The sequence below is a fragment of the Tachypleus tridentatus genome, chromosome 7 (genome assembly GCF_004210375.1).
Source record: "Tachypleus tridentatus isolate NWPU-2018 chromosome 7, ASM421037v1, whole genome shotgun sequence".
NCBI classification, from domain to species: domain Eukaryota; kingdom Metazoa; phylum Arthropoda; class Merostomata; order Xiphosura; family Limulidae; genus Tachypleus; species Tachypleus tridentatus.
In genome coordinates this window covers 75,185,462-75,208,334 of record NC_134831.1, presented here as the reverse complement: position 1 = coordinate 75,208,334, position 22,873 = coordinate 75,185,462, and the positions used below count along the sequence as shown (strand labels likewise).

General features: G+C 30.1%; 1 protein-coding gene across 1 annotated transcript in view; it reads left to right on the top strand.

Moving 5' to 3' along the window:
* The first annotated feature begins 1,714 nt into the window (after positions 1-1,714).
* LOC143255993 (WW domain-containing adapter protein with coiled-coil-like) overlaps positions 1,715-22,873 on the top strand; it is a 52,748-nt gene continuing 31,589 nt past the window's right edge. The window contains exons 1-5 of the mRNA XM_076512510.1: positions 1,715-1,905; positions 2,287-2,320; positions 17,264-17,429; positions 18,911-19,077; positions 19,540-19,670. Coding sequence (XP_076368625.1) covers positions 1,865-1,905; positions 2,287-2,320; positions 17,264-17,429; positions 18,911-19,077; positions 19,540-19,670 — 539 coding nt within the window. The 5' untranslated portion in view covers positions 1,715-1,864. The remainder of the gene's footprint in view (positions 1,906-2,286; positions 2,321-17,263; positions 17,430-18,910; positions 19,078-19,539; positions 19,671-22,873) is intronic.

Here is a 22,873-nt window from a genome sequence, read left to right as displayed (position 1 = left end):
AGTATTGCGTATAGGTCAAAACTATAAAGCATTTAGCTGGTGTTGTGTCCTCTGTGAGATCATTTTTCATTGTGTATCAGCCATCCAAAATTGTATTGATGATTGTGGTATACACCTAAAATTGTGACTTACAATCCAAATAATGTAATATTTATCATTAGATAATAACCTTACATGTTAACTGACCAAATAATATTTCTAAACAATTCTAGAATGAATTTTGAAATTGTCATTGGGCTATTTAGAAGTGCCTAATTTAATGTTATGTAACAGTTACATTATTGTAACACGTGCTTGTCATACTTATGATAATAAGAACAATATCACAATCACAGTTTGGCCTGTATGAATAATGTGAACTTATGAAGAAACCAGTCTTTCTGTGAAGGTCAACTGCAATTTAGACATTTTGTTTTGGTGCTACTATGACCATTCAATATCCAGACCGCGGGTTTGCTTTGTTCGAGCGCGCGATTCCGCCTCGAACGCCTTAAGCGTATGATCACCGAGCAGCTGATCATGGTGTACGCTCTGCGTACGGCTAACGATCGGTTCAGCCCGATCGAGATCCAGATGCCAGCCGCACGCCACACACCCCCGCTCACTCCCATTAGCTGCCCATTATTAATCAGAGTATGAGTTTCCAATGAAAACTGCATTGAAAACGCAGTTCAAAATAGCACACCTTTCTGAAATGTACCTTGGTATTTACAATATTATAATTTACCATTTATGCTTCATATTAATGGCATTTTGGGAAGCCCCTCTACAGTTACCTGAACCCCCTCAGACCCCCCAACAAAAATATCCTGGCGCCGCTACTGAACAACACAAATATAAGATAAAACCCTCACACAGAATCTTAATCAAATAATTAATACCTAGAAGTAGAAACCTCTTTATTTACTTTGATAGTCTTTATCATCATTGGTCAACTGAATCTAATAGGTGATCAAATCTCGTATTTTTTCCTGATTGGATACTGCGTCATTGCGGAAAATTTTATCTGATACTTGTAAGAAAATCGATTTTTGATTTTAAATTCCACAAATATATACAAAACAGACGCATCTAAGAGTAAATGACCCAATAAGCGGTAGTCGATTATCATCTGGTCGTAGTAGCGACACGGACACTGTCACGAGCCAAGGCTTCAATACAATAAGAAGTAGAAATATATAATATATTTATACATCACAACAGCACTGAATTTTCATCAATAAGCTAGCAGTTTCTCATTACCAGAAGCCACGCTCATTATGTTAAAAAACGAGATTTGTGGTTTAGTGAGAGACGCAATACCACTTTTAAATCTAGTTTTGCTTTATTTAATATCTAAATGTAACATTTGATCTTTATGTACATAAAATATTGGTGAAAATTCAGTGTGGTGTATAAATATACTATATATTTCTACTTCTTGTTGTATCAAAGCCTTGACTTTAATTTTGTAATTACATGCATTATTGCATCTTTCTATGAAAATATAAATGTTGATAAAGGTATAGATGTATCCTATATCTTCGTTGCACACCGCCTAGCGTTCTATACGCTGTAATGCGCTTTTCTTATTTCCTGCTTTTGATTTAAATCATAAATATTTCTTTTTAATGTAATAATGAAACAATATATTATTTTAAGCTGAAAGATAATATACAGATATTATTAAATTTAATACCTACTTTATTTAGATCACAGTATTCTAATGACGTACAATGACGTTTACTGTCCCGGATGTAACATGGCGTCATGTCCGTAAAGAGAGAAACTTGTACTTCGTTTATAATACTTTAGATTAAATGAATTTAGGGTTTAACTGAAACCTTGTTTTATAGCCAATAAATCAAATATTATAATTGCATTAATGGTAATGCATGCAAGAAAACTTCCAAGGCTCAATGATGGGTATGATACATCTAAATTTCAGGAAAACGTAGACTTAAGAGTAAATTAATTTTTAAACATGAGAACCGAGATATTTATTACTAAAGTTAAGTAAAAACTATCGAATTGGAGAAGTAAAATTGTATATGCGTCCAGAGCAATGGTACTGACACAACTTGATGTTCCTGATACCAATTTCTCGGCAATCGAACATACAGAAGGAAAATTGCCAGTTTATTAAATTAAAAAATAAAACATTACACTACCTTTTAACACAATTTAAACATCGGAGTTTAATATGGTAACAATTGTATAAGAAAAGAAGTACACGAAACACAACCCCATTTTAAGTTTGTGTATTTACATTGGTAAAAAGTGACAGTTTTTTTTCTTATTTTGTAGGATCTTTGACAGAAGTGAACCCCATTCTTATGAGGTGAGTAGGTTTTATAGGACAGCCCTGACAGTGACATTGTGACATGGCAAATTGTTTTTTTTGTAGTTCTTTACTTTTCCTCTTTGAACTATTAATATAGACATCAGATATGCTTGAAGGTTATACAGATGTGAACATTGTGATTTATAATGTTCAAAAAAGAAATTGTAATGGAAATGTAAACAATGAATGTGAAAATAAAGCTTTGAGATTTTTTATCAGTAATATGTGGTATAATTTTAGCACTGAAGTGACTGACATTTTGTGATTTCAGAAGAATGTATGCCTGTTAAGTGGTGTTTCCATTTTCTCTTTATTTTTATTTTGAGTTAATTATGGTTTAGAAGTATCATAATTAAATTAACATATTTTTCTAGGAATTTATCTTTTATTTCCTGTTGGTTTAATCAACATGATATACCAATAGCTAGGGTAGAGTGTTATAGAAATAAAAATAACATTAAAGCTTGATTTTGGCTCATATTGTATAATATGGTTTAACTACTAAAAAATAAGTATGTGTTTGATATAGATATATAATAGCAAAAAAAATTACTGTTAATGTTAATAGTTTTTGAACTTGAATTTCAATATAGGATTAATCTTCATGGCTAACTCCAAGAATATTAATTTTCACAACATTTACAGCATTAGATGAGAAATCTATTCAAATATAAGTGAATAGGAGAAAGCTAGTCAAGTAAATGAGGTCACCTATGGAGTTCCTTAACAGTTTAAAAGCAAAGTAAAAACAGAAACAATATATTAAAACTTTTGGCATTTTTAATTTCATCCAACCATTTTTGGAAAATTGACATTAATTCATACTCCTGTTAATAAAATATTTATAAAAAGTGATTCCATTCAAAGACAGTGAACAAAGTGTATTTATGCATGTAAAATTGATGTGTTCAGGAGAGTCAGAGTAACTGAATTTTGCATGGAAAATGGAGCATGTTTGTTTGTTTCTTGAAGGAAAATTTTAATTATTGTTTGAAAAGTTAATAAAATTGGGGGTAAGAAAAGTGTGTTATAGAACACAAAAGGAAATAAAATTGCAAAGTGTTTGTTTTTTAAAGGAAAAGAAAGTGTGGTTTACTGTAGTGCATCATAGAAGAAAGGCTAGAGCAGCAATTATGTTTCTTGCAAATCTTGTAACATGTAGCTTTGAACTTTTTGATTATTTTGGGCAAAGGAAGGCTTTTTAAAGTTTTTATAGATTCACAAACTGCATTGAATATTTATATTGGAGTGCATAGGGAAATATGTGTTGAATGTTAGAGAACTAGAAGATGTTATTATTTGCTTCTCTTTGAATTAGTGTGTAAATTGATTAGGTGTGTGAGACGTATTTAATAGTAGGGTAATGCTGTTTGTTTATCAAGGGAGTCCATTTAACATGTTTGTAAATAATTAGGGGTATAAGGTGGCTGTTAGGAACTGTCTAAACTTGGGTATATTTAGAATGAGGAAAGATTCATAATTGAAAATAATTCTTTAATAGTTGGAAAATACATTGATAATAAATTTAATTGTTGTATGAATAATGACTGAGAAAAAAAAATATTTTTTTACACCCACTGATGTCAGATGTTTGCAGGAAGTGCTTCAAATTAAAGATTTTGATATCACTGTTGTTATTATCCAGCCAGATATTAATTAGTTATTGCATGTTGGATAGCCTTCTGGTTGTTGTTTACAAGATACCTTTGGGGTCACCACTTATTATTTGTTAGTAAAATGTAACATTCCTTTACACACAAGTTGTAGCACAATTTAGCCCTACTTTTACCTGGAGTATTTTATTGTTTTTATGAATCTTAGTTCCATAGTTGAAGAAAAATACTAAAAATTGTCCTTCACTTTCGAGTTGTTCAGGTTGCAGCTCTAGTTATCACTACAGTTGTTATTAGCACATGTTTGTTAGGTATCACAGATTTCATCAGTAACCATTATCATTCTAACACCTATCATATTTTTGATTTTGACAAGACAGAGTTAAGTTATATTTGATAAATTATCAAACATAATTCATATTTAATATTAATTTGCAACATATAATAATTCACTTCATTGTGATAAAATATATCAGCTTTATCAGTATCTCAATGTATCCACAAAAATAAAATTTAATATCCCCCATCTGTATGTTCAAGTATACTGTGAACTCTGTTGGTTGTGTTTTTTTGTTGTTGTTAGCAGCTCTGATTGAATCCATCTTATCTGCATTTTCTGAAAAAAATAAAATCAGAGATTTGTTTTGCATTTGTACAATTGGCATCTAAAATATACTAAAGGACAGGACTAGAGCATGGCTTCTTAAAAAAAATTTTGTCAAATTAAAATGTTTTGATACATTTGAAATACAACGTATTAAATGTAAATGATGATTTAAATTATTGCAACACCAAGAAATAACATTACAACACTCTGTGAGGAGTTATGTTTAATGGATTATTTCTCAAGCAAAGCTTTCAGTACTTTTTTTTTTTTTTCTGTGAGTAGAGATTTCAATTCATTTTTAACATCTGGATTCTGAATTGCCCACCAGAATTGCTGCATTTGCACTAGTTTCCAGGCTGAGAAGAAATAAAATCTATACCCTCATCAGTAGTTTCACACAACACGTGGTAGTGGCTGCACAGTTGTTAAATACAAGGTCTGATTCCTCAGCTCTATAAAGCTGCTGTCCCCTCATTTTTTTTAAGAATTTTGCCAAGGAAGGTTGAAAGAAACTTACTTGTTGCACAAATGTGGTGAAGTGTAGTACCTTCTTGGATATGAACATTGTTACTATTTTGCACAAGAAAAACATAGTCTGGCCAACTCTTTTAAACTCCCAATTTTTTGCGTATTAACACTGAATATGCGAGTTATTTTGGATCAACATTGTTTTTAGGTAAAAAGATTGAACCTGTCATCAGAGTGCTTTTTAATTTTTTCATTGTTTTAACATTAATACCAGAAACACTGACACCAGTCTGTAGCCCACCTAATGCCCCAAATTCATCTGATCAGTTCACATACTGGATGTTACATTTATTGAGAAGTATAAAGAATAGTAAGCATGTGGCTAACAACTGTGATATAAATGCATAATTAAATGTTACTTTCACTACTGTATTGGGCATTGGTATGTGACTGATTCCAACTAAATTTTCTATGTGTGGTAGTTCTCAAAAAATGGCTAAATAGATAATGATTCTCAATTATGAGACTATAAATGTGAATAGTGTATCTGAAACCTTTAGTATTTAAATCTATTTATTCTAAAGTTTGGTTGAATGAAAGTTATGTAAAATTGAAACAATGTCTCAAGTGGAGTGTGTTTGAGTTGATGTCCATGTCAGAGAAGGGTAAAAGATGTTGACATTTTCTACAGGCATCCTAATCAGATTGTTTTTGCTGAAAGGAATATATACAGGCAGATAATATTGCTGCCAATAAAAACAAGCTTATTATTATGAAAGACTTATTTTAGGGAAATTGACCAGGTGAGTTTGTCTTCTCCATATGTACTGAAGAATTTCTTGAGATTAGGGATGATTGTTTGCTTTCTTACCATTTGAAAGACCTTAACAGGATGCTATGTTCTGCTTGGTTGTAGCACAGAAAAAAATATGGCTCTACATGTGTAAAAGCAGTTGAATACCAGTATTCTTATTATCGTATTTGCTAATATATTAAGTTAATTTTTGGAACTGCGGGAAGTAATGAAAAAGTATGAGTGTGTGTTTAATGTTAATTGGAAAAACTCGTTAATTATACTGAATTAATGTATTATGTAACTTGTATGTTTTATGTGTAGGTAGGTCTTTGATGGAAGACTGTGTATAGGTACTGTTGTATGTTATATAGCTTAATATATATATACACACACACACATATTTGTACTAGTTCTATAGCTCATGCAGAACTAGCCTAAAACTGGCTAGTTTTATTTATTTTGATTGCATTACACATAAGCTCAGTTTACCATATTAAATGTTTTTCTACATGTATTTGTCATGCCTTGGTTTGGTGTTTGCCACTTGATGATTTTTTTGTGTTTGTGTATGGTCATAATTAGGCTTAATTTACCATAAATGTTTTTCTACATTTATAAGCCATGCCATGGTTTGGTGTTTGTCACTTAAAAAATGTTTTATTTTTGTGTATGGTTATAATTAGGCTTAAATTACCATATTATTTTTCTACAGGTATGTGCTATATCTTAGTTTGGTATTTGTCACTTGAAAAATATTTTATTTTTGTGTATGGTTATAATTAGGCTTAATTTATTATATTGTTTTTCTGCAGGTATGTGCCATATCTTAGTTTGGTATTTGTCACTTGAAAAATATATTTGTGTATGGTTATAATTAGGCTTAATTTACCATATTGTTTTTCTACAGGTATATGCTATATCTTAGTTTAGTGTTTTTTCACTTGAGGATTTTTTTTGTTTTCCTAAATATTGTAATTTTATGATTTTTCAGATTATGATTATCACATTCCATTTAGGTTAATATTTCTGTTCTTTCTAATTTTATGGTAATTATTATTTGTGATTATTAGTAGTTAGGTTGTTTTTATGTTGCCTTCTTTTTAATTTCATATGCTTTAATGTATTTTTCCCAGAGTTCACATTTAGTCATTGTACTTATAAAACAAAAAAGTATTTGTTGAAGATTTCTTGTGTCTACAAAAATCTTGCCAGTCATTTGTATTGATAATTTCTAATACAGTCTTGAGATAATATTATATAGGTTTTTCTGCTTTTATATAATTATTCCATCAGAAAATTCTATAAAAATTGTTCAAAATTTTATACATGTGCTAGCTTACAATTGAAATGCTTGGTCACTTCATGGTGTGATAGTTTGGAATACATGGGTTGAGGTATCTTGTTTATGTATATTAGTATTTTTTCCAGAGAAGTTTAATTTTTGATATAATTCCTGGTTTTACTAAATTACATGGTTATCTAATTCTGTACCTGTTCATGATATGTTTATTTAAACTACTAAATTTATTGTAGTTGAATTTGATGTAAAGATGTGTCATGTTATTGCTTTACAAGGGGTTCAGATGGTAGAGAGTATACCTGTTTATCCTTTTGCAATGGGGTTTTTATAACACATGAGTTTCTGTACATATTTTCATATGTTGAGTATTTATTCTATTATAACTTTTTGTATAGTATGTGTATCTTCACAAAATATGGTAAACACTTAGTACAAATTACAAGTTTTGTGTATACAAAAAGTCAGATTTTTTAATGAAATATTCTATTAAAAATTTATTTGTTAAAATATCAAGTCCATCTTGTTACTAGTCCAGGTGCAAAGTGGTTTCATTTTATGATTAACACAACTATTCTTCATCCTAAAAATCTCAAGTATTATTTATGTAATCTGTGAAACCTTCTAAATACATTTCAAATATTTGTTTTCAGTGAGACTATATTTTATTTTCTGTACTTTAACTGTGTGGGGTCAGTCAATTGACTGACTCGTAACCATTGTAAAAAATTAGGAAATATAAATCATGTTTTTTTTTTTTTTGCTAGGATATCAACATATATTATAGCACAAAAATACAATTGTTTAGTCTTAAGTAGCTTAAAGTTTAATAATGCCATATATTTGTATATTTTGTAATATGTTGACCTTTCAGTCATGCCTATTTAACAAAACATGACCTGCATTAAGCGCAGTGGACGTAGACTTCATTCATATCCAACAATATAAAACTGACCTTTAGTCTTCCCTGTCTTGGCTGTGTTTTAATGGACTAGTATCTTGTAATATACACCACATTTCAATTATTATACATTAGTTATGTATACAGATTATTACTAGATAGAGATAAATTATTAAACTTGTTTTTGTTAAAGTACAGAACAATAAATAAAGAGGTAAAGCAAGCAGTTATCTTTTCAGGCTGTGACATTTTAACATTTGGTGCTGCTGGATGTAGGTTACTAAGCCTTTTAAAGTTTAGCACATGGAGGATATCAAACAAATTTTTTTAAGTTTTATATTTACAATTTAATAACCAAAAAATCATAAATAATTATATTGATACTATAGAATTCCATTATCAGTGATGTTGAGAAAACCCACTTGTAGAGAAATATATATGCAAACACGGCTCGTTTGGGTTGAGAAAATATTTTACGTAGAAGAGCGAATAACGTTTCGACCTTCTTAGGTCATTGTCAGGTTCACAAAGAAAAACAAAAAAACCTGACGATGGCCGAAGAAGGTCATAACGTTGTTCGCTCTTCTATAAAATATTTTCTCAACCCAAACGAGACGTTTTTGCATATATATATAGAATTCTATTATAATTTATTAAGCTTAGTAACTAACAGGTATTTAGATCTAAAAAATATGAAACATTGACAAAGCAGACTAAAGACACGATCTATGTCCTTAAAATCTTGGTTCAAAAGAACATGGTAGCCTGGATTGTTGATATTGGTTTGAGTTCCTAATTTCTACAAAACTATAGATTTAGTATTTTGACATCATAAACATCTAATTTTAAACTGCTGCATTCAACATACCATTTGACTCACTAAAATCTGCATTTAGGTTTGTGTTTTTAATATTTACTTTTAAATTAAGAGATTAACTCGTATATAATATTACAGTGTGCACTGTAATTTACAATTTGATTCCAAACTTATTGACATAAATTCATAAAATTTTGAATACAAGTCAACAAACTTTAACATGGTCTTTGGTCCTTGACCTGTCACGAAAGGGTTAACTAAACTTATTTTAATCTGGATTTGATTGAAGACCAAAGCCAACATATACTTTGTCAAACCATGCCTATCTTCATTTTTGATTATTGTGTATTTTAATATCAGAAGTGACAAATAAGTTTATTTTTATATTTATGATGGTTTGTAGTTTGATATACTTGAGGTATTATTGAGAAAAACAGAAAATATTAATTAAGTTTGCATTATTTCAGTGATGGAGAAGAAAAGCTTGTTATGATAGTTTCATTATGTCTCGTTAATGTTAATACAAATTTTGTTTTGATTTTGACTTGCTGGGATGTTGCAAATCATAGGAGCAGAACATGATAATAATAATACTTGCAGTTTAACTTAAAAAGCTGCCTTTAATTTTATGATTTAATCAAAAATTAGTTACTCAGTATGAAAAACTAAAAGTTGTCACGGTTTACTTCAGTGAGTATGCTAAGAGTGAACTTCGACAACTGCCTCATTCAATTACAGGTATACCTTTTAAGCAGATAATTGTTATTTTGTTGTTTTAACAGTTATGTCATTGTTTTATGGCTCAGTTTCTTTGTATTATTTATAATTTTGAAAATTCTATGAAATGCACAAGTTGTTATAATTATTTCTTTACACTTGGTATTTAGGAACTAAAAGACAAGAGACCAAAGTTACAAAACTTAATTCTAATAAAATTTAAGAAGTTCTGTTGGTTGTGCAAAGGGTAAATGTTGGTTTTCTTGAGCAAAGTTTTGAAAAACATTTAGGAACTTAACATTGTATACTAATATGCAGTAACTACATTATCAACAATTTCAAAGTAAAGGTTTGCCTTGTAAAAATAATTATTACTTTTCTTGCAGTAAAATTACAGAATTACTATTATTGCCTGTGAAAAGAAAAAAAAATTATATTAACATCTGACTTCCAGTGGAGTAAACTTGTGTTGACGTTTCCTACTGTTGGAAGTATACCTATTTGTTAATACAAACCTGTTCAGGTGTATTGGTTACCCTGTTAATTAATGTTAATTCTATCTCTCTTTGTTACTGTTGTCAAGTAATTTCAAAAGGAAAGAAATCACTATTAATACCTGGCTGACAATAGGAAAAAGGTATTGATGTGTCCTTGAAGTGTCATTTTTTTTATTGAGAATACTAGTAAAAGTACTTGGCTTACCTTGGATTATTAAGTTGGTTTATTTGAGATAACTATGCCAGTGTGTATATTCTGAACCCATTTTAGTTTCAACATATAACTTGCATGCATTTGTTGCTCCTTTATGAGATGTGGCTTTCTTTGAAGGTAACCTTCCTTCTGATTTGCCCTCCAATTTTAAACTTAAATAATGAACAAACCTCTAATTAACAGAACCTATAAATTAGAAAACAAACTTTGTTTTCAGTTCTTTATACATTTCATTTTATACTTTAAGCACATAGTTACATAAAGTGATATTTATTTGCTAGGTTGCTACTTTGAAAAGATACACAAGTGTGTGGATGTGTCTGTTGATTTGTCATTAGGAGAATAATTAACTGAATATTAGGTTTTAGTTTAGTATGGCATAGAATTTCAATGCATTATGATTAAAATAACTTAAACAGTAGAAATATTTATAATAATGTTAAAATATGAGCTAAGATTTATTAAGTAGACTAAACCTGTAAATTATAGTAACAAACTGCAGTAACTTTCTGTTTTCATAATGTCACAATTTTCATGCTTTATTCCAAATTAATCTTTAATATTTAATATTTGTAGATTACTTGCTTCTAAATGACAGGAAGACAAACTACTTAAGTTATGTAATAATATGCTTTGACATCAATGCATGACCAGACAGACATATTTTATAGTGTTAGATTGTTACTTTTGATGAAAAGGTTTGTCAGTTCAAATCAGTTCAGTTGTCACTAGAATCTTCATATGTTGAACAAAATGGTGTCATTAACATTTTTCATAAAGTAAACTTGAGTATACTTGATAAGCTTGATGTTTTTTTCATTCTATTTTCACTGTGTTGTATTCAGTACAGTTGAATGCTTTGGGTTTGAAGAATTGCTTCACAAATATAGCTGTTTGTAAATTTCTAACTCTAATTACTTTTTATTGCAGAAGAGTGGACAGTGCTATAAATAAATGAATAATTAGTAATTGAATAATATATATTTATGTATTTAATTTTCAGTGTTAGTTGAGTAATGTTTGAAATTTTGTTGTTGATGTAATACAGTTGATCTTTCATACTAAGTTGCACTTTTCTATTCTATATTTAAAAAAATAGTTTCCTAAAATTATACATTTTTAAATCTTCTAGAATAAAAACCTAAACTTTTACAAACAGTTTTAGTGTTCTGAAATATTTCTGCAAAGACTCGTATTTAGTTTTCATTTCGAACTGTCAGCTGTATGTTGTATGTTCACGTAACTACTTTGAAGAATGTGAATGGATCTTAACTAAAATTGATATGGAAGCTCATTAAGTCAGTGCAGGGGTATATACAGATTTTCAATTTTGCATTTTGTTGTTTTTATGGATGGATATTTCCTAACTTTGGTGTAGAGGTTCATTAGGTCTGTGGAGAGATACATACAAATTTCTAGTTTTGAATTTTGTGGTTTTTATGGGTGTTTTTTGCATTTTTTTATCAATACTTCATCCCCAGTTGATGGATCATCACCATATTTGATATGAAGATTTATTGGGTCCATGCAGAGAGAGGTCCAAACTTGCAGTATAACATCTTTTGTTTTGCTGTTTTTATGAGCATTTTTGTGTTTTTTTACAATTAAATAAAAGGGAAGCAACTTTTCATGTTAGATAACCTTTCATTAATCAAGAATTTACATAACTTCTGTTTACAGAACAGATATTCTAGCTAGTTGTTAGTATATAATTGTTTCTGTTAGACCTGATTCTTTGTGAAGACATTCATTATTTTGAAGGATTAATTTGTACAGTTCATTTCTTTGGAATAAATTCAAATATTCTACATGCAATTCTAGTCAGCCTAAAATTATATAGGCCTGTTAAAAATTATAAAAATAAAGGTTTAATTGAAACTATAGATTATAGTTTGGCTCAAACATTTTCATGTTTGGCATTATTTTTTTCAAAACTAGTATGTCGGTACAGAAATTATTTTATGATGTAAGACTTAATTCTTTTATTTTGAAATATTTATCTCATTAAACATTGGCCTGTTATTGTTGACAAATCTAGTCAATAGATTTGGCTTTAAAAGTAAACTGGTAACTAGACAAGTTTATAACTGTTTGTTTTACACTTTATTTTAAATAGTATGTTTGTGTAAATTATGTTTACTTGTAAAAAAGATTATGAAAAGTTTGATAAATGTTTAGAAAGAAAACATTTGACCTGGAATTTTATTCATACAGTGTTTGTGTATATGTTAACTATTTGCTGGAATATTATTCATACAGTGTTTGTGTATATGTTAACTGTTTGCTGGAATACTATTCATACAGTGTTTGTGTATATGTTATCTGTTTGCTGGAATACTATTCATACAGTGTTTGTGTATATGTTATCTGTTTGCTGGAATACTATTCATACAGTGTTTGTGTATATGTTAACTGTTTGCTGGAATACTATTCATACAGTGTTTGTGTATATGTTATCTGTTTGCTGGAATACTATTCATGCAGTGTTTGTATATATGTTAACTGTTTGCTGGAATATTATTCATACAGTGTACATCTGCATGGTAGCTGCAGCTGGAATGTTTGTGAAGTGAGATTGGTGCTTGAAATTAAGGCTAGTAAACTAGCAAATCAACTTTAAAATTTGTTTGTGAAAAATTTTATTAAGTGGTGAAAAAATATGAAAAATCAGAGGAGACCCTGTTTTTAGACTTCAAGAACAATGCTTTATAATTTACTTTTTTAGTTCTAAATGTTGTATATGAACATTTATACACAATGTAATTGCATTGTCTAATGTTTAGAAAATATAATAAAACTTACTTGCATATGAGTTGTATGTTGTAATAATACTGTGCATACTTTTCCAGATATGTATGTGTATAATAATATAACATCGTGCTAAATTTATTGTATGATAGACAAGTTGTGTGATGGTGGTGATATTATAGGTTTCTTCAAATTACCAAATGATGACTTGAAAAGGACTTAAAACTATTATACACACACCACCATTATAAGACAGCTTACTGTATTTCTTTTGTTTGCTTTTTTAAGCTGTGCTGGTAACCCTTGAATAGGCAAAACTGCAGCACACAGTATAGGGCACAACAGGCCAAATAATATTATGGTAATAATAATACCTCTGTGTTGCAGCTTATATTTGGTGGGAAATAAAAAGTGATATCTTTTTCTATACTTCTTATTCCAGACAATTTATTACTGGATTACATGTTTATAAGTATGTTTATTATAAGGATTTTAATAGTTTAGAGTTTAAACATTAGTCAACTTGCAAATGTTTCGAATTTTGCTTCATATGTGAAACATTGAAAATATACAAGTTGAGTGTTAAAAACAACTAAGGGCTGCCCAGAGATGTTTTAATTTTGCACGTGGTATTACTGACAGATATTGAGATTTTTGTTTCATCTTGATGCTACATTAGTAGAAATATATCGTGCAGCCACTTAGTTTCGAACAAATTCCCTGTATTAGTATAAATTATTTTTACTAATAAGTTATATATTTAAGAAGTATATACTACTATTAAAATGAATCTTAGACAAGAAAGTAAATATGATTATAAATATATTTGAATAATCAAAACAAAAAAAGCACCAAAATATTGTAGGGTTCTTCACGTACAGTAATTAATTTCAGAAATGATGGTAGAATATTTTCAAAACAGAATAGTCTTTCATTTTAGAAAATTCAGAAGACAGCTGAAATAGAATATAAATATTCTAAATGTATACAATAATATTTCACAGCTGTTAACATGGCATCATCAGGTACTTAGAACAACTAAACATTAGAATTACATCCAATTTATGATATCAAAAACACAATCTTCCACTTAGCATAAGTATAATCACACTCCTTGTGGTTTAATTATTAGCTTCTTTCATTTTACATTTATTATTTTGTAGAGATACCAAAAAGTAAAGTGTAGGCTGTGCTCTGTAGCACTTAATTACAGGAACAGTTAAGAATAATTTAAAATCACATCAAAATGGAATGTGCTGCTAATATAGAGGTTCAGATAAACAATTGTGTAAATATAAGCTATTAGCACTACTATGCTACTTCTGTACTAGTGTGATTAATTCTCAGTCTAATCAAAACAATTATTTTTCATGTTATTTCATTGTTGTTTTTTTTATATTTATAGAAGTATGTGGTGTTTTATACAGAAATTGTTTTGTACAAGAAAATAATTGCACTTTTCCAAATTTGTTTCTAAGTGATATTATAATGGTTGAACATGGAACTTAAAAAAAGAAAGTTTAATTTACTAAACATAATCTAACATCCCTAGTTTATGACATGTTGGAATCTTAAGTGTTTTCTCTATAAGAACACAGTTATTTAAATTATTTATAACCAGTCAAGAGAAATGATTAACTATAATTAATTGTATTTATGCAGTAAATGAGCAGTGATAGTAATGATTAGTATTATATTATATTCTCTAACTAATCTTAATTAAGAATTAAACAACATAAACATTTAAATAATTTCAACTTTGTAAAATAATTTTGAAAGCTATATATAACTTCATCTTGTGAAGTTTTGAAAGTCGTTAGGAAGTGAATAAGAAAAAAGTTCATTCAGATATTATACTGTTTTGTTAACAAGAAACAACAGTTTACATTATTCATGCTAACTACAATAATGTTTCACTTTCAACTTGTTTGCATGGTACCATTAATTTTTTCAAACATTTGGTTTATAAAAGTGTGATAAAAATTTTTTTCATTTGTGTTATATGGAGAGACTTCCATAAAAATAGTATACTACTTTGGAGGAATCAGTGTTGGTAACATAATCCTAAAATAACCTAAATAAGTAGACTAAGTTAAAATAACATTAATGTATTCTTCATCTTTATGGACAATCTGATTTTTCAACAAGTTATAATAGCTATTGGTGGACTATACAATGCTAAATGTTGATGAAAACAAACCTCTAAAGTATAAAAACATTGTTAGAGTGTCTTCATTCATCCTTAACTCTTGATTATAGTTGGTTATCCAGCACAATCATTTTGCTGATTTCACACTGATTCATTAGCATGATCCATCATTAATGCTCACATTTATTTTTGTTTTTTATTAATACTGCTGAATGATCGGGTTCTTTGGTAATTACTCCAAAACTTGAGGCCAAAACTTTACCTTAAATATTAGATCCAGTATCTTTAAAATCTGCTGGAAGCACTTTAAGTATTGAACTAATAATTGTGTTTTAGACTAGTTGATTTCATTTTTCCACCATGGGAAAATAAAAGAAACTACACAGCTTAAACTTTCAATTATTATAAATTATTTTAAAGTAATTTCAGTGAAGACTTTTTCTTTCTTTTTTTTTCATTGAGCTGTCCATAATTATTAGTGAATGTGGAAGTTATTAAAACATTGGACATAGCCTTTATAAGGTTAGGCTTTCATATTTATATACATGTATATACCACATGGCCAAAAGTATGTGGACACCAGACCGTTATACCCATATGTGCTTGCTGAACATCTCATTCCAAAACCATGGGCATTAGTATGGAGTTGGTGTCTTCTCTTTTGATGTTATAACAGCCTCCACTCTTCTGGGAAGGCTTTTCACTAGATTTTGGAACATGGCTGTGGGGATTCCTTCCTATTCAGCTACAAGAGCATTAGTGAGGTCGGGCAAGAAGGCTTGGCTCACACTTGGGGCTCCAATTCATCCCATAGGTATTCAGTGAAGTTGAGATCAGGGCTCTGTGCAGGCCAGTCAAGTTTTTCCTCACCAATCTTGGCAAACTATGTCTTTATGGACCTTTCTTTGTGCACAGGAGCATTGTCATGCTGAAACAAAAAAGGGCCTTCCCCAAACAATTGCCACAAAGTAGGAAGCACACAATTCTCTAGAATGTAATTGTATGCTATAGCATTAAGATTTCCCTTCAGTGGAACTAAAGATCCTAGTCTAAACATGAAAAACAGCCCCAGATCTTTATTCCTCCTCACAAAACTTTACTTTTGACACTATGCATTCAGGCAGGTCGCATTCTCCTGGCATTCATCAAACCCAGATTCGTCCATCAGATTGATAGTTAGTGAAGCATGATTCATCACTCCAGAGAACGTGTCCACTGCTCCAGAGTCCAGAGTCTCTATACCACTCCAACTGATGCTTGGCATTGTGCATGGTGATCCTAGGCTTGTGTGCAGCTGCTCATACATGGAAACCCATTTCATGAAGCTCCTGATGAACAGTTCTTGTGCAGACATTGCTTTCAAAGGCAGTTTGGAACTCGGTAGTCAATGTTGCAACCATGGACAGATGATTTTTATGTACTTCAGCACTCATGCAGTCCTGTTCCATGAGCTTGTGTGACCTACCACTTTGTGGCTGAGCTGTTGTTGCTCCTAGACATTCCCATTTTACAATAACAGCACTTACAGTTGACCGGGACACCTCTAGCAGGACAAATTTGATGAACTGACTTGTTGGAAAGCTGGCATCCTATGATAGTGCCATGTTGAAAGTCACTGAGCTCTTCAGTATGACCCATTCTACTGCTAGTGTTTGTCTGTGGAGATGTCGTGACTGTGTGCTTGATTTTATGCACTTGATAGCAGGGGTATCCACATACTTTTGGCCATGTAGTGTATATATGTATATATATTTATTTGTGTGTGTGTGTGTGTGTCATATTTCCCATTATCCTTGAAACTTATGAAACTATTTAAGTAAGTATGTTGCCTATTTGGCCAAATTAATTTACCATATATTTGGTATTTGGCATTATATCATAACAAGATGCTACCAGTCACATTTGTAGTATTGATTCTAATTCTTTATTCTTGGTACTGAAAGAAACATCATAAGACTTACTGGTGTCTTCACAGAAAATTCTTGTATGAGAAAATATGTTGACATCTTTTTTAACCAGAGTTTGGTGAAGAAAACCAAAATAGCCTCTTTTAAATTTCATTTCATTCTTTGTAATATTTATGGGAAAGGTTATTGTGTTTTTTATTTTCTGCTAGAACACTGAAAGTTATATTGGAAAATCAAACTACAGTGAACACTACAACAATAAGATGCATGAATCCCCTGGTGGAAGAAGTGGTAGTCTTGACAACCGACACAGTCCTCATCATCTCAACAAATCGTATTCTCACAGGCTTAAGGAAAGAGATCACGTAGAAAGAAGTTGGTCAAATATTTGTTTAAAATGTGTAACTTTGTGTTTAGTGTGTATAGTTAGTTATTAAGTGTTTTTGCACATTTTCATAGTAAGTGTAGGGTGCACTGTGTATAATTGATTATTATTTTTATTTTATTCCACTTAATAGTTGCATTCTGTGCAGATTGTACAGTAGCAGTGTTTATTTTTAAGACTACAACCATAGTGTTATATCACTGCTTTATACAATATCTTAGTAAGTACAGCTGTTAAGTGAGAAATGTTTGTGCAAATTTCTAATAATTTTCAAGTATGATATGTAGCCTTCAAATAAATTGGTTTTAAATATTCAAATAACTATTGTTATTTCAGTGAATTAAGATGACATATTTATATCATTCTTCATATTGAAAAATGTAGTATCTTGAAAACCTCAACATAATATTTTTCTTTGATTGGTTTCTAGTTTATTTTGTTTCTTGGGCTTTAGCCAATGCTGTTTTGTCAATGGATAAACTACTCAGTGCCTGTTATGTGTTTTAATATGCTTGGCTTTGCAGTAAAGATAATTGACTGTACTTGGTTTGTTTGGTGTTCGTGTTGAGCCTGTTGATTGCAGTTTAAGTCTTCTGCTGTTTTTGTTTTAAAAAATCTTTAAATCCATATTATTTTGTTAAAAATAGCTTTAGTGTTTACATTTTGGGGGGTATAAATGTTTAGAAGTTTAATTAGGACTTTAAATAATGTTATACTTAAACATTTTAAATTTGTGATTGCTTGTGTCTTCACAGATCTACTATACCAATACTGGAACAGTATTTTTGAGAGATTAACTTTATTTCACAAGCATTTTTAATTGATATTTTAAATGCAGTTAGAAATATTTTATTTAAAAATGATTATTAAAAATAATTGTGTTCTTTCATAAAACTTTACAATATGTTTAGTAATCAAAAGTTTGTCATATGAAAGTTGTGTCTCTTAGTTTGTCATATGAAAGTTGTGTTTCTTAGTTTGTCATATGAAAGTTGTGTCTCTGAGTTTCTGTGAAGCTTTTTCTTTTCTTTTTTTTAAGTTAATATCAACTAGTTAGGAGAAGTTAATCATTTTACAAATTAATATTTGTTTTTGGCATTAAGTTTCAGTGTCATTAGTGTTTACAAAATCAAGTGTAAGGTTAGTTATTTTTAGTGATGTTTCAGTTTTCTTGTTGTGTACATGTTATCGTAATCCAGTTAGGTGATAATGTATCTTTCACGTGCACATGATTATATTTTCGTGCTGTTAAACCAAAATGAGTATGCCACTCATTTTTTATTTTGTTCAGTAAGTAAATTAAAGCTAATAACTAGCAACATAAGTTTCTAAGTTATTCTCTATCAGGTAAACAGTTAAGTTTATGAATTTGTCTTTACTTATGTGTGTGTATATATATATATATATTTAAATATGTTGTGTATGTGAAAAGTATATCAAGATTAATGACTTCCATTTTTTTTGTACACAGATTCTGCAAGATCCCCAGCACTCAGAGATCGCAGAAGCAGTGGAAGCAGTTCCAGTACGGGAAACAAAACATACCATATGCCACCATCATCCAATTCAATCCCATCTCGTAGACCAGATGGTTCTGCTGGTGGTACTCACCGTAATAATGAGAGGATTAATACAGAGGTTACCTATCACTTGAAATTATAAATTTTAACATCATTGCTTGAGAGTTATGTTTGGCAAACTGTGTATGCACTTGCTAGGCTGTCTATAAGTTTCTTCTGTAATTCTAAACAGAAAAATACAAAACTTGTGATCCTCATGCCCATAGGATTGTGTGATAATTGTTTTTCTTTTTTTGTTTACTTATTCTATTTTTTCAATGCAATGTTTGTTGGTGTGTAGAAAACAATGATTTATAGTTTTCAATGAAATTTTGAATATAGTTCTTATGAAAAATGGTATTTCTCTCATCTTACCTTCATATATATGATATATGACAAATATTTGAAATTATAACATATCTGCTAAAATATATATATGTATATCTATATATATCTGCATGCATGTGTAATTTACTCCTTTACAAATTGAAATATTGAGACATATTTCATACCATCATTTTCTATTCTTCATTCCTGGTAGGAAAAAGAAAGAAGGCTTCAAATTGGCGACTGGTCAGAACACATCAGCTCCTCAGGGAAGAAGTATTATTACAATTGCAGAACAGAAGTTTCACAATGGGAGAAGCCCAAGGAATGGAGTGAATGGGAAAAGTTAGTTTTTGACTTTATAATAGTTTTTTCACTAACATGTAAAGATGCTGAGTAATTTACATTAACTCTCTTGCTAAAGACTCAGTCAAATCTGCTGATTTTGTGAATTTCAAATTGACCTTTACATATTCAGCACTGTAACTTGTATGTTTTGTCTATCTTCATGAAATTTTACAAGTTTTGCTAATCATTAACTCTTTGACCCAGCATAGCCAGGTGGTTAAGGCACTTATCTCGTAATCTGAGGGTTGTGGGTTCGAATCCCCATCACACAAAACATGCTCGCCCTTTCAGCTGTGGGGGCATTATAATGTGATGGTAAATCCCACTATTTGTTGGTAAAAGAGTAGCCCAAGAGTTTGCAGTGGGTGGTGATGACTAGCTGCCATCCCTCTAGTCTTACACTGCTAAATTAGAAATTGCTAGCTCAGATAGCCTTTGAGTAGCTTTATGTGAAATTCTAAAACAAACAAACATTAACTCTTTGAGCATAGACTTCGTCAGTTTGACAGTGGGACCTCTTTCTTCTCATTTAAAGTCGTTATAGATTTAATAATTCTCACTTGCAATATAGTGTGAATATCTTTACAAAAGTTGGCAGTTTTTCACACAAAAAATATTGTTATGAAGTATTTTTAATAAACTAAAAGGTTTGTCCATTAATATATTGAGTATTTGTTTTGAATACTTCATGTGCAAAGAGTAATTATCATATTGAGATTAAAAATACTTTTTCTCTTCTTGAAAATCTCAGATTTCCTTTGTGCATGTCCTAAAACATCCTAAGTACACTTCAAACATTTGTTTCTCAGTAAAATTTTATATTTTATTTGTTTTTTTCTCTACCCTAACTCAAAATTGGAGTGGTTAACTGGACTTACCTTGTAACCACCAAAAAAAATCAAAATATAAATTACCCTTTTTTTACTTTATAGAATATCTTCAAATTGTAACATGAAACTACATTTCTTTATGCAAAGTAGCTTTAAGTTCAGAACAGTATGCATATGTTTATGATTCACTTTTATTGTTTTATTGCCCTTCTGACTGATTTTTGAACTGTGTATAACTACTGTTTATGCCATTATAAGTTGTAAATCACTTGAGGCACATGCAGCTCACATTACATTACCCATGTGCTGCTTGCATGCTTGCCTAATGCCTCATGAAACATTTTTATTATATTATAATTTATGTTACATAATCTAATCTTAACTAACCTTAAAAAAATCCATATTTTTACATTTTATCAGGTCATCCCTTGAGTAATGTCCAATCTTAGGTTCAGAAAAAGGGAAATGATTTCAAATGTTTTTATGTCAATTAATCAATAATGTATGTTCTGTTATTAATAATTACTTCCTGCCAACAATTTGTCATTTGTATAAGATTTTTGGGGTTTAGAGGAAAAGAATGTATAGAGGGTAGTTTTGACATCTTCATGTGTTCCAAGCTCTTTTCCATGAAGATAGTCCTGCAAACTTTGGAATAGATGATAATCAGATGGAACAAGATCTGGAGCATAAGGAAGATGTGAAAGTTTTCCCAGTCTAGCTCTTCAACCTTTTCAGATGTGATCCTTGCTGTATGGGACCATGTATTATCCTGGTGTAACACAACACCTTTACGATTGATCAAAATAGGCCTCTTTTCTTCCACTACAACATACAAGTGCTCTAACTGTTGACAGTAGAAGTCTGATGTAATTGTTACATTGAGTAGCAGCAACTCAAAGTGGATCACACCAACAATATCCCACCAAATGCTTAAGCAGACTTTCCTTGGGTGGAGGTCTATTTTGAGCTGTGCTTTAGCTGGTTTACCTGTGCTGAGTCAATGTCTGCAGCATTTAACATTTTTATAAAATGTCCATTTTTAATTTCCAGTCCAAAAAAGGTGAGTTACATTCATGAGAATGCAGAGAAGTGCAAATGTTTAGTTTTGCTCTAAGGTTGGCTTTTGTCAAATTATGGGGAACCCATTTTCCAAGTTTTATGGTGCATGATATACTTTTGTTTTATTTTACTTTTTCAAGAGGTGGTGGAAAAAATAGAGAACATGAGATGCCTAAAGAAAATGTCATATTTCAAACTACAGAAAATTCAGGAATTGGTTTAATATTTCCTTGTAAAATTCAAACGTAAAATTTGTATACTCTTAAAATGTGAATTGTTAACTAAGAGTTTATGTTATATTAATTGGTTTGATGTAAACAAAAATTAATTTGATAAACTTTTGAATGAAAGGCAATAAAACTTTCTGTCATGCATAGTAACAGATACCTTGGTTGACAGAGCTAGTCATTTCTAGACAAGAATTGTTTAATGAAGGACTTCTACCAAAATATTTTCATGTATGTATATCAAGTTAGTGTTGACTGCTCTGAGTCCAAAATGATTATTTTGATAATAAAAATACTTTACTCATCTAAAACATCTCATGTTTCATTTTCATAATTTCAAAAACCTCCTAAACAAATTTCAAACGTTTTTTACATCTAATAAAACTTTTATATTTTTATTTTATTTTATCTGCTCTGATTTTATACAAGGTTTGTCAATTTGATCAATCTTGTAATCAAGTACACACAAACAAATTAATAAATATACACATTATCCTGCACAGCTTTAAATTAATGACAGTATACATTTATTTATATGTAAATTTTGTTTTACTGCTGTTTGAACTGTGCCTTTTTTATATACTAATAGTACTGTTGCACTAAATTTTTTTTAATATATTAATCAGTACAACAAAGAACAGGGTACAATAACATGCATGAAGCAATGTCCCGTAACTATTGTATTTTTTCTAACTATGCCACAAGAGGTAATAGAAATTCATCTAAACCCATCAGTGTATTTTATTTGGGAATATAGTTTGAACTGGAAATAAACAGTTCTCTCTATAGGAAACAGTGTAATATATTATGCCATTTGATAAGCTAAAACCTTGGATTTTCATTGAGATAGTAACAAATATCATACAGAACTCTTGGTGATTTCTGAAAGAAAGAATGTGACAGGTGGAGGTGTGGCAAGAGAGATCTGATTTTCTCTCTTATGGCTGTCTAATCAAATGGCTGTATACTTTGTCTGAGTGATGAAAATATTATAATGAGTAATTTACATTAAATTTTGTACTTTGTTTAGAGGTGATATCTGCAGAAATAAATGCCCTTAGTGAAAATGTTAAGATGAATT